The sequence below is a fragment of the Rhipicephalus microplus genome, chromosome 5, assembly GCF_043290135.1.
Source record: "Rhipicephalus microplus isolate Deutch F79 chromosome 5, USDA_Rmic, whole genome shotgun sequence".
Lineage (NCBI taxonomy): Eukaryota > Metazoa > Arthropoda > Arachnida > Ixodida > Ixodidae > Rhipicephalus > Rhipicephalus microplus.
In genome coordinates, this window is record NC_134704.1 from 37,332,742 (window position 1) to 37,345,151 (window position 12,410).

The 12,410-nt window shown below is 48.2% G+C and overlaps 1 protein-coding gene across 1 annotated transcript in view; it reads left to right on the forward strand.

Annotated features, from left to right (window-relative positions):
- The window catches only part of LOC119173916 (atrial natriuretic peptide-converting enzyme), a 30,744-nt gene that overhangs the window by 15,177 nt on the left and 3,157 nt on the right, over nucleotides 1-12,410 (forward strand). The window contains exons 5-9 of the mRNA XM_075895219.1: nucleotides 1,184-1,306; nucleotides 3,773-3,883; nucleotides 6,122-6,256; nucleotides 7,854-7,973; nucleotides 12,097-12,219. Coding sequence (XP_075751334.1) covers nucleotides 1,184-1,306; nucleotides 3,773-3,883; nucleotides 6,122-6,256; nucleotides 7,854-7,973; nucleotides 12,097-12,219 — 612 coding nt within the window. The remainder of the gene's footprint in view (nucleotides 1-1,183; nucleotides 1,307-3,772; nucleotides 3,884-6,121; nucleotides 6,257-7,853; nucleotides 7,974-12,096; nucleotides 12,220-12,410) is intronic.

A 12,410-nucleotide genomic window follows, 5' to 3' on the forward strand; every position in this document is an offset into this window, starting at 1 on the left:
CCGGCTTCGAGGTGCGCTTTGGTTTAGCCTTGGTTCGTTCTTGCGGGAAAAAAAACGCGGTTAATCCTGTCGGTGCTCACGAGCTGCAATTATAGGTCGATGCACGCTTCAGCTGACGCACCAGCGTGGGCTTTTTTTGTAACGTGCTCTCCAAATACGGAGCAGGAAGTTCCCATGCGTCAGCTAGCTATCCGAGCGAATCGAATTTAATGTGTCTCGGTTGAATGATCCTCAGCATGGAAACCGTATCGTGTTGCGTAATGCGTCCTCTGAAGAGTGCCCGTTCGTTATATTGTCTCGAAAAACGATGGAAGAGGCGGAGAAACGGTCCCCTGCAAGCTAACGCAGAAGGTAATTGGCCTCAGGCTTACTTCTCAGCGATCTACAGCCCTGTTCTCAGCAAAGCGAAGAGGAAAGAGGCAGAGAATGGATATTGTATGATTGGTGGTGACGAAGACATGGCCATGTGTGAGTCTTATAGCTGCATAATCCATTGTTAAAAAAATAAAAAGAAAACAGGAAAACAGCACAGCAGCGGACGACGGAATAGAGGAAACGAACGGTCTCCCTCGACCCCGTTATTAATGCGTCGAACGCTGTTACACGGTGTTTCCTTTTTTTTTTTACGTCGAAGATAAATCATCGCAGAGGTGTGACAATATGTAATCAAACGACCGATGAATTTGGGTAGATGATCGTTTCCAAAGGCGCACGCATATTACCGAAAAACCGCGCATGAATCATATAGGCGTATAAGGCGCAGGGCTCTCCATTCGTTGGGGAGGGGGGGAGGGCGAAGTGTCATCGAAGTAAGTTTTTCTATCTGAGGAATACGGTGCAATTACCTTGTTGCCTCTACAAGCGGTCAGACGACGTTTTTTTTTTTATGAATCCGTGTACGTATAAGTACCCCTTCGCGATTTCACAGAGTTGATTCGCCAATGTGTATAACTGTAACATGATGTGCAGTCGCACCCAATATGAGTTGCAACATGCCACTCGTGGTCAAAGCGGAGTCAACGCTGCACGGATTTAGCGCCGACATAGAAGACAATCACTGGCGTGAACATTGTTTCAACAGTGGTATTCGCTTAACGAACTTCGCGTATGTCGATTCCACCGAGCTGCAACTCATATTAAGTCGGGGCGGGCCGGATCTCTCTGACCGGTTTGTTGTGTGCAGTGGCGACGGAGAACTGCCAGAAGCTGATCCCGGCGACGCTGGCGTTGTCACGAGTGTTCGACTGCCGCCGCTACCCAGACTCGGACAGTCCTGGAGTTTGCCTCAACCTCGCCAGAAGCGCCAGTGAGTATAAGCGCATATATCGCACCGTATATAGCGTGCACTTAAAGCTGATGATACATACCGCAAAGTCACAGAAGATATAGGGGACACTGTGGTGTTGAACTACCTATAGCGTACTAATTATGACGAAATAGCAGCATTGTCGCCAGTAAGGACTCATCCTACAACCGTCGGGTTACACATCTGATATTGTACAAATTTAGCTAAGTCGGCAATCGCTTTCCCATTCATTCAACTGGATACTTCCATGTAAACATGGAAGTGTTATCCAGCGCCTCTAGTCGCGGCAGCGAGTGTGGAACATTTTTTTTTTTTTTTTGACAGATAGCCCATGATTTTTTTACGAGCTGGTGGCTGCTGTGCCTTCTCATAATACCTTAATGCATCGAATCTCTCCAAGCGAAATCCTCATTAAAAATTAGCGAAAAAAGGGAACAAATGCGGGGCTCTTTTCATAGTTGGACACATCTTAATGAAATGAACTGCCAATGAAACCAAGGATCATATAGTGTACATTATTTGAAGTCCCCTACAACGCCACGCCCCATAATCAAGTCGTGGTTTCTGGCAGTTAAAATCCCAGCATTGTATCTTTAAGACAATCTCAAAACTAGTAACCCTCAAGAGAAAGGTATATAACGGCTCACCTGCCTACGGAGCAGAAACCTGGAGTCTTACGAAGAGGTTTGAGCTCAAAATTGAAAACGACGCAACAATACATGGAGATGAAAATGATAGGCGTAACCTTAAGAGACAAGAAGAGGGCAGAGTGGGTCAGGGAGCAAACCTGGGTTAAGGATACCTTAGTCGAAATCAAGAAGAAATGGATATGGGCTGGGCACAGTGCGCGAAGGCCTTAGAAGTAACAGACTGAACTCCAAGAGAAATCTTTCACCCGAGGGGAAAGGCAGGGGATCAGGTGGCAGATGAGATGGAGAAGATATATAGCTTTAAAAAATGGTCAAGTTGGTAGCAATTCGTCGCTGATACGGAGGCAAAACAGCGCACAAGAAGAAGAAATAAGAAATACATTTTACTAAGTTTAAACAGATTCTATTAAGCACACGAATGTATTAAAGGGCCCGTACACCGAGTTCGAAAACGAGACAGTATATAGTTTATTCCTCGCCTACTCCTCGCCACTTTTGTCTTCAGCTAGAAAGCACGTGGAATGTCTGAACTATAAGCATTGAGCCAGTTATAGATTTCGCGGTTTTCGTCGAAACGCTGATATATCTCCGTCTCATCAAACGCAGAAAACGAAGTGAAATGAGTTTGTCATGCGAGACAAGGCAGAACAAAATGCGACTGCATGGTAATGCAGGGCAGGCTACCATTCGCAACAGATACCTCGCCTACATCGGCCAATCAAGAGCTTCTCTCATCCTGACGTCGAGCGAACGATCGGTTGGCAATATGGATCGCCCAGACTGCGGGTGCACCGTGAAATTTTCTCGGACGAGGATTTTTTGCCGCCACCACTAATCATTTCAGACGTGAAATTTTTTAGGCCGACAGAATATATAAGGCAGGTCAGCGTAACCGCGTCAGTCAGCCGTCAATCGCACTCCAGGATAAGAATTTTCTAACTATTGTAATCTTTAAGAATATTGCGTTAAAGCGACACTAAAGCGAAACAGTGACTTAGTTTATATTGATAAACGGCACTCTGCGAACTCTAATGTAACAAGTTTCACTAAAACTTGAAGTATCATTTTTAAATATAGAGCCGAAATCTCCGCGTGCAAGTCACTTATTTCAAAATGTATTTTTTTCGTATTTTCGCCACATGGGCTCGATTAAATTTTCTGCGACTTCGTATCTTAGGTCTATGGCACCCCCAGATGACAATGTATACACTTCATTACCACTGATTAGAAACTATGTACGACCCAGTAGTAACGTCATATCAAAATCTATGACGTCACGTTGTTTGGTGCGGGAATCTCAGAGTGGCGTTCTTTCACCCGTTTTTCCGCCTACAAAAGCGTCATCTAGCGGTTGAAGTGCCATTTTCGGGATTGTGAAACTGTACTCCACCAATACACGAAAAATCATTTTTCTCTTTAGTGGCCCTTTAAAATTAGTTGTCTTGTATTTAGCCAGCCGAGCCATCATGAGTTTTCTGACCTTGTAAGAGCATCCGCAGTTTGATGTTCCTTCTATATATTTTTAATTTGAAAGCGCTTGCGTTGCGTCCTTTAAAGTCCTTGTTCCTTTGCACTGTTTTGCCTCTACCAGCCACGAGGTTAAGTTTGCAGAGATAGCATGGTCGCATCAACCGGGTTGATTGGCGAACCACGAAGAAGACATTTCGGTGCACGCAGTTGGTGCAGCCAGACTGACGTATACGATGACGAATAGCTGCATTATTGGACATAAGCTCGGTGTGTTGAACGCGTTAAACGAGGTGCATTCGATCATTTCTGTACGATATGACCTGTATTTGCTTCTCGCCCGCTCCAGCGTGCTTGCGACAGGAACACCAGTGTCCCGACCTGACGTGCATCCCGAAGCAGTGGCGGTGCGACGGAGTCCGGGACTGCCCGCTGGCCGCCGACGAGGCAAACTGCACTGGTAAGCATTGACGCTGCAAAAGGGGGGCAGCCCCCCTGGTCACCTAAGAGAGGGGCGCAAATCTGCTTCATGCATTTTGTTTATTTATTTTTGTTGCCTCAAAGACCCCAGTTTATGGGTTTTACGTGAGGGGTGGTCAACAATACAACATAAAAAATGTTTGACTTCTTTTTTGAGGAGTGCCGAGCTGGAGTGGTCCACTGTACCGGCAGGGACAGCGTTCCAGTCTTTAGGCGTGACATAGAAGTGTGACAGCTTGGGCTAGTTCGTATGACATGACGATAGTTATAGCACGAGAACAGAACGACGACACAGAGACTTGTCTCTGTGTCGTCGTTCTGTTCTCGCGTTATAACTATCGTTTAGGCGTGAGCACGAAAAAGGAGGATGCGTGGGGCTGGCGAATGGCTTTGGAGTGGTTGAGTCTGCTAGAATTGCGACGAGCTGGAATGATCACAGATGTACGAGGGGTAGCGTGGTATAGTTTATGGAAAAGATAAAGGCGGGTGATTTGGCGACGAACAGCAAGATTGGGAAGGTTAATACGAGGCACTGACCTAATAAAGAGAGGGGTACGCTGCGATGAAGCCTCGCCTTGCGCGACTTAGTACAAAGTGCACGAATTGCTTCCCTCCACCGTTTCTGTGGGGAAGGGGGGAGTAAAGGGGGAACAGTACAAGGTGATCCGATACAAACGGGACCGTCAGAACAAAAGTCTGCGTTATAGAAAGGCGTGCGGAGACCCCACCGCAGCGTTTCATGACTTTCACGCTAGAGGATGGGTGTATGCACCGTAGAACCACGAAAAAGAAAAAAAAAAGTGGGTTGTCGCGGATTAGCAAAGCTTCTGCTTGAGCCTGAAATCATCAGCGAAGAAGCAATAACGCCCAATAAATAAATAAATAAATAAATAAATAAATAAATAAATAAATAAATATAAAAAACACTGATTGACCGAGGCGCTCTACGTTAAACGAGAGAAACGAAAGATAAATGACAATCTTTTGCTGGGGTAATTTAATCTACCAAAGGTGCTAACCAGTATTCGAGAGTGCATGCCGCAAATTATTTACTTTGTTTTTTTTTTCTAAAGAGATGTATCTAGTATCTACCTAGTACAATGAAACCTGGGTGATACGAATTTTTCATTGGTCCCAGCCGAGGCCCATTGGCCCGCAATGTAATGAAGTACGCTTGTTGCGAATCACCACGCGACGTTTGATAAGAACGTACGCCACCGCGAACTTACGAAAAAGGCAGGCTCATAGCCAGAAATTCTTTTGTGGTGGGGAGCACCTCTTTGAGTTCGGGGAGGGCAACCCCTTGGGTACGCCCCTGTGAAGAGGTGCGCTGTCTCGGAAGGCGTGGCTAACATGCGCGAGAACTCAAACGTGGGCACGCGGACCGTGAAACCACGGCGGATTAAACATTCAGCGACGTGCCTCCGTGATTGCGCGTTCGTATATTAGAGGCCTTTCCCCTTAGATTACAGATGGCGTTGACGTCGCGCCTTTTTTTTAGCATGTCGGCGTGTGATGCTGTCATTGTGCTGTGTTTACAAGAGCCTTTTTCACCACTTTGCAAGTTATGTTCCCGCGCAAAAAAAAAAAAATCCAACGATAGGTGTACGAGGGTCGAAAGTGTAAGCGAACGGTCTTGGCGAAGGAGCCTCACAACGTCCACACACACAATTGTTGGGGACGCGAACACTTGCCGATTCTCTGATTGTGCGGGCACGGCCGTAAATCTCGCGAAAAACATCCCCCACACCACCGCGATCAGAAAACAAAAAAACAATGAGCAGCGGTGGCGCTTTTTAAGTCACTTTCGCCGCCGTACTCTAGTGTGACGTAAAAAAGTGTACTACAGGTAGGAAGGGGCAGTCTCAGCTCATAACACACCTGGTTGAGAAATTTACACACGCGCACACTGGCCCTATGTCTCCGAGTGCAGTTTTGAACGTTGACGTCTAAAAAAACTTCACTGGATATCAGTCAGAGCTGTTCGGGACGTTGTTCTAGCACTAATAAACAATAAATAATCGTCACCCCCACTTTTTTTTGCATGCTAATTAACCACATTTTCTGGTGATACGAATGTTTTCGGTGACCCCTCGAGATTCGTATCACCGAGGTTTCACTGTATAAACAACGCACAATTCGGGTGCACCGCGTCATGCCTTAGAACAGACACAAAGAGCGAAAGAGAGAGATGACCTTTTGCTATCTCGACCGCCAGGCCGTGGCGCGTCCAAGGTTTGCAGTCACGAGGAATTCCGCTGCGACTACCGCTGCATTCCCAACACGTGGCGCTGCGACGGTGAACCGGACTGCCAGGACGCCGCCGACGAGAGGCACTGCCCGCCAAAGCCAGGTGAGTGGCGTATCAACCTCATTCCGCGCGAAAACCAGCATCGCGTACGTGGTACGTCGGCTGGATTTCTCTCGCTCAGAGTGTAATACACACTGTAACGTTTGGCCGAGTTGGGCTCCAAGCCGGGAAAAGACGCCGCGAGGAGGTAGAACGCACTTGCCAATGCAGCATGTCTGACTCGGTGGAACAGTGCTCGGCTGCTGACCCAAAGGTACCAGGTTCGATCCCGGCTACGGCAGTCGAATTTCGATAGAGTCGAAAAGGTAGATGCCCGTGTACTGCGATATCAGTGCACGTTAAAGGACATCAGTTGGTCGAAATTTTCTGAGCCCTCCACTACGGAGCCCCTCATGGTGGTTTTGGGACGTAATACCCCAGATGATATTCACTGCAGCATGCTTGCCGAAAGAAGGGGCACAAAAGGTCTCACGGCGTGGTCAGCAGTCTTTTATAAAGGAACGCGGGGACCAAGGGGGAAATAAACACATCGGCGCACACGCGCGGAAACAGATTATCGTTTGGAACAGATGAGCCAGACTTGGGCGCTGGCTGATAAGCGTTGAGCGGTACGCAAACGTAGCAGCACACACTCGGGGCACACAACAATGCGAGACGTTTCGCACTCCTTTTAACCCTAGCAGTGCCAATCAGGATTTGATTTGATTGATTTGTGAGGTTTAACGTCCCAAAACCACCACATGATTATGAGAGACGCCGTAGTGGAGGGCTCCGGAAATTTCGACCACCTGGTGGAGTTCTTTAACGTGTGCCCAAATCAGGGCACACGGGCCTACAACATTGCCGCCTCCATGGGAAATGCAGCCGGGATTCGATCCCGCGACCTGCGGGTCAGCAGCCGAGTACCTTAGCCAGTAGACCACAGTGGCGGGGCGTCCGTCTCACCCCATAAGCTTGCACAGGGTTCCTCTACGAGGAAAATTTATCGCTGCCCCCCCCTCCCCATCTATTAAGTGAGTGTACGGGGCAGTCATCACACCCACACTCAGATTCACTGTAACGAAAAGTTCATCGCAGTGCCCCCCCCCCCCCCCCCCCATGTACAGGCACGGCGGCTACACGTATGGGGCAGTGATCGCGACCACCCTCTCAGGTGACCCACCCCCTGATCCGCCAGCCCCCCCTTGTGCGCATGCCTATGATTCACCCGGTTTTTTAACTAGCTCCCTCCGAGATCGGCTCGCTTTTGAAGAAACGACATCGCTTCGAAGATGCAGTTAATCGTGTCATCACGTGTATGTAGTCAACAGTTGATCACGTGACTTCGAAGATGTAGTTGATGACGTCGTCACATGAAGTCAACAGCTTTTGTCACGCGATTTTGAACATGTAAGTGTATGCGGGGTTTAATGTCCCAAAACCACCATATGATCATGAGAGACGCAAGGAATATGCGATCGATGACGACATCACGTGAAGTCTACACCTTCTACTACCACTCGTGCTCACGAAGCCACCGTTTTTTTTTTTTTTTTTTTTTTTGCAAGTTGCGCGAGGCATTCACTTCGATGGACGACCGCTCACTTCTGTAGACTGCCGCAGGATTCGCCACTCACCGTCTTCGTCCCCCGTTTCGCAGTGTGCGGCACGGGACGGTTCCAGTGCCGGGACGGGTCGGGCTGCTTCCCGCAGCGCTGGGTGTGCGACGGAAAGGCCGAATGCCGGGACGGCAGCGACGAGCAGGACTGCACCAACAAGAGTGAGTGCGCCCGGCATTTCGTACGAGCGGCCAGCACTTAGATCGCTACAAGCTGCCAGAATCGAAACTGTGCAGATAACCAACGTATCGCACACGCAGTCATTTTGGTAACTCGAAGTTCCAATCTCTGAGCACGGGAACCCTAAAGAGACGTTTAAGTGAAACACAAAATCACCCATGCTGATAAATTAGTCTTCTGTGTGTCTACACATGTTGGCAACCAGACAAGGAAATGAGGGTCTATGTTATACTTAATAAAAACTTGTTGTATCGAGTTGGCGATTACGTGTAACATGGTGATTTTCGGCGCTACAATAGATTTACACACGTGAGAGACGGAGTCTGTCTATACTCTGTATCTCATGTGTACGTATTTCGTAGCGCCAAAATCACCATGTCAATGTTATATTTTTTTTTAGGTTCGCGCCGAAGCATTAGCTGTTCGGAATTCCGAAGGCTTCGTCCTGCCTTCCCGCCGTACAGACGCCGTCGTAGAAGCTCATCTTCGCCGCCAAATTTCACGGGTCGAGAGGAGGGCCGCCAACACAAAGTCAACGGGAAGGGGGTTTTGCCCGCACAATTACCACGGTAGCTTTCGTGGGACCGGCTACGATCTTTCCTTCTTCCTATTCTACTGATCTCTTTCGTTTCTAACCTTGTAGTCAGTCCCCTTCAATAAACCAGTCTTGAAACTGTCACCAACGAGTCGAGTAGCTCTTTTTCGAGGCTCCTGCGCGCGCGGCCCAGCCGCCCTTCTAGTCACCGCGCAGCGAATAATTAGCTTTCCAATTAGAGTCAGCCGACGAAGATTGGAGCGAAAGTAGTCATCGACATTAGCACCTTAATGGCAGTATAACGCCTCGTTGTTCGAAATTTAATTGTTTCTTTTTTTGGTTGATGGCATAGGACAGACCAACTAAACCGCTGGTTTCAATGATATTTTATTCCTCCTCCTCCTGTACTTATTTATTTCTTGTCGGAGGGAGGAGCTTATTGACCTCTTAGAAGTGTGGTTACCTTGTTTTGCTGTACCTTACCCCTACTTTTGTTCGATGGAATGGTTGCATTTATCTGCAGAAAAAAAGGTGTTTCAATTGGCTCATGCATAGCACCTCTACTCAGTGATCTACTATTGGCAAAAGTGGGCAATAAACTTCAGAAGAAGTTAGAGGGCACGCATGTCGTCAAAGTATTCAGATACGTGGTTGATTTCTTGGTTCTTCTAAATTGTAACCCTTCTATGTTCCACTCGATTGCGGCTCAAACGATAGGTGTGTTTGAAGATTGTTTAAAGCCTCTTGTGTTAACGCATTAAATGCCCGAGAATGACAAGTTACGTGTTTTGGATTTAAGACTGTTTTTTTAGCTCACATCACATTTGTTGGTGTTATGAACCATGTGCGCAGAAACCTTCACTTCCTTTTTCTTCCACTCACAGCAAGTTAGTTAAGCGAGGCATAGCACGAACCTGTTTTGAGAATGCCTTAAATAGGTCGTGCGCCCACAACATCTCTGCGAGCTTCAAGGCCCAAGTTTCCAGGCTTAAGGCTTCGGGTTTTCCTGACGAGTTTATCGCTTTTGTTGCTGAGACTATCCTGCGGACTAATAGGGTAGAGCAGAGGCAGCGACAGGATCTGAGTAACAGGGACACAGAGCGTGAAAGGACAGCCGTGGTTCCATACAAACACCAGATATCCCACAGGCTCAAGAAAATCGGAAAACGAGTGGGAGTCCGTGTCCTGTTCTCTGCCCCGTTCAAATTAATCCGCCTCACCAAATCTACTAACCCCCTGAAAACGCAGCCATCAACGGAATGTAGAGTTCAGCATAGAAACAGGTATGCGGCATGCTCCCTGGAAGTTGTCTATAGGACCCGCCTTTCATGCGGTGCTCGTTATGTCCGAACGACCGGAAGGTGTCTGAACGATCGACTGAGAGAACACGCTAACAATGTTAGAAACGGGAAAGATGGTTTCCTTGCTCAGCACTGCACTGAGTGCTGCTGTATGCCCCTTTTTAAGGACACAGGGACGCTTACAAGCACAGGGATGAGCGCACCCGAGTCATCGTCGAGGCCGCGCAGATGGCACGCGAACAGGTGTCCTGCATTGAAGCCCTCCGTGTCTCTGTCCGAGAAGGAACTAAGGTTCCTCGAAGGTTTCGGTGCGCGCAAGTACTTATATTACTTTTACTTTTCTGTTTCATTTCCTCATAGACTTTTCTTTGCCTTTTTTGTGCTTTTGTTGTTTTTCCCTTACTCATGTATTGCTCTTTGTGCCACATGGTTTTTGTCACATGGTTTACTGTCTCCTCTATATATTTTCGCGCTCTGCGCAATAAACTCAGTTGGAAGTTAGCAGTGCGGCAGCTTGGGCTAGTTGGTATTACATGACGATAGTTATATCGCGAAAACAGAACGACGACACAGAGACAAAACGGTGCCCTTCGTATGCTTCTTGTTTGTGTGTCGTCGTTCTGTTCTCGCGCTATAACTATTGTCTTGGAAGTTAGAGCTCGTGTCCTTCTTGTCTTCGTGTCGTCGTTCTGTTCTCGCGCTATAACTACCGTTATTCACCACAGTGACTCACCAAGGTTGCCCGAAACGTGGTGTGTTGTGTGTGTAACTCATATTGCGCCACGCGAAGGTAAAAATGAAAAAAAAAAAACGCAGCATATCCACAGAGTGAATGATAATGAGTTGGGCGAAGCGTTGGTCTGTCCGTCTGTGTCTGTCTGTGGATATGCTGTGCTGGCTACGCCGGAAGAACAGGAGCTTCGCTTCTAAAATAGGTAGAAAAAGCGCGAAAAGATAAAGGGAAAAAGTAAACGGCATGGGCGAGTAGGAGGGGTTTCGAAGACTACCTGGGAGAGCTAACGCACGTTTTTTCTTTTTTTTTTTTTTACTGTGATGTGTGCGGGCCTCCCTAGCAGTTATAGCGCAAGAACAAAACGACGACACAGAGACAAGAAGGACATGAGCGCTTCTTGTCTCTGTGTCGTCATTTTGTTCTTGCGCTACCAACTAGCCCAAGCTGCCACACTCCCTAGCAGACCAGGCGCAGACAAGGGGAGCGATGCTGTCGGCGAAAAGTGAGACTTAAATGACACACGTCACGTCAGTGCCGGGGAAAAGCGTTTGATCCTTCCGCAGAAACAGGAAACGGTTGTTCTTTCGGCGAAAAATGCACTTGTCGAGTTAGACGGGGATGACCTTCAAACGGACGTTAACCGATAACCGAACTAAGCACTGCCGAAGTGGTCGCGCTGAAGTGAAGAAGGGCTTACTATAGTCACGACACCATTTGCCTGATATTCCCCCTCGTTCCTACAAACTGAGGGGCACGAAAATACGGCACACAAGGAAAATAAGGACACAGACGACGCTCTACTAGCAGCTGAAAAATATTTTGTTCGGGAAAGACATTTAAACCACCGTGCAATCATACCAAACCCAACGAGACGACGACAAAAAAAAAAAAAAAAAAACCCTAAGAACCTTGCGCTCAGCTATCTCTCCTTCCTACAAACCGATGCAATCCAGCCCCTCTCTCTGGGTAGCGAAGGCTTCCCACTTCACCTCTTGACTCCCTTCCTACCGGCAGTGCTCCAGAGTAGGAAAATTTGATATGTGGGTTAGAAGTGTGGCAGTTTGGGCTAGTTGGTATGACATGACGATAGTTACAGCGCGAGAACAGAACGACAACGTGTCCTTGTCTCTTTGTCGTCGTTCTGTTCTCGCGCTATAACTATCGTCGTGATATGTTGGGTTTAACGTCCCAAAACCACCATATGATTATGAGAGACGCCGTAGTGGAGGGCTCCGGGAATTTCGACCACCTGCGGGTTCTTTAACGTGCACCCAAAATCTGAGCACACAGGCCTACAACATTTCCGCTTGCATCGGAAGTGCAGCCGGGATTCGATCTCGCGACCTGCGGGTCAGCAGCCGACTACCTTAAGCCACTTGACCACCACAGAGGGCCCAGAGTGGGAAAAAGGAGATGGGGTCGATTGGCGGAACATTGGAGAGACCTTTGCCTTGCAGTGGGTGCAGTAACACTGATGATGTGATTATGTGATTATAAATGTGACTTAGCTGTTTCTCGTACCGCACTGTGCGCAGAGTGCACGGCCGGCGACTTCCGGTGCGACAACGGCATCTGCGTGCCCTCCCTGTGGCGCTGCGACGGACACGACGATTGCCGCGACGCCAGCGACGAGCGTCACTGCGGCACTTACGTAAAAGGTGCTTCCATTTACCAGTAGTGTTGCCAATTTTAACGGAGAAACGCGCTTACCTCAAATGTGCCTTGATTTCCAGCGGCGCTGTCAACTGTAACGGACAACTTTAGCACATTGTTGCCATGTTGCCGCGGGCACTCCGCCGGCACGATCGCTTTCCACAACGTCGGTCTAAATCGTACCTCTCTTACCGAA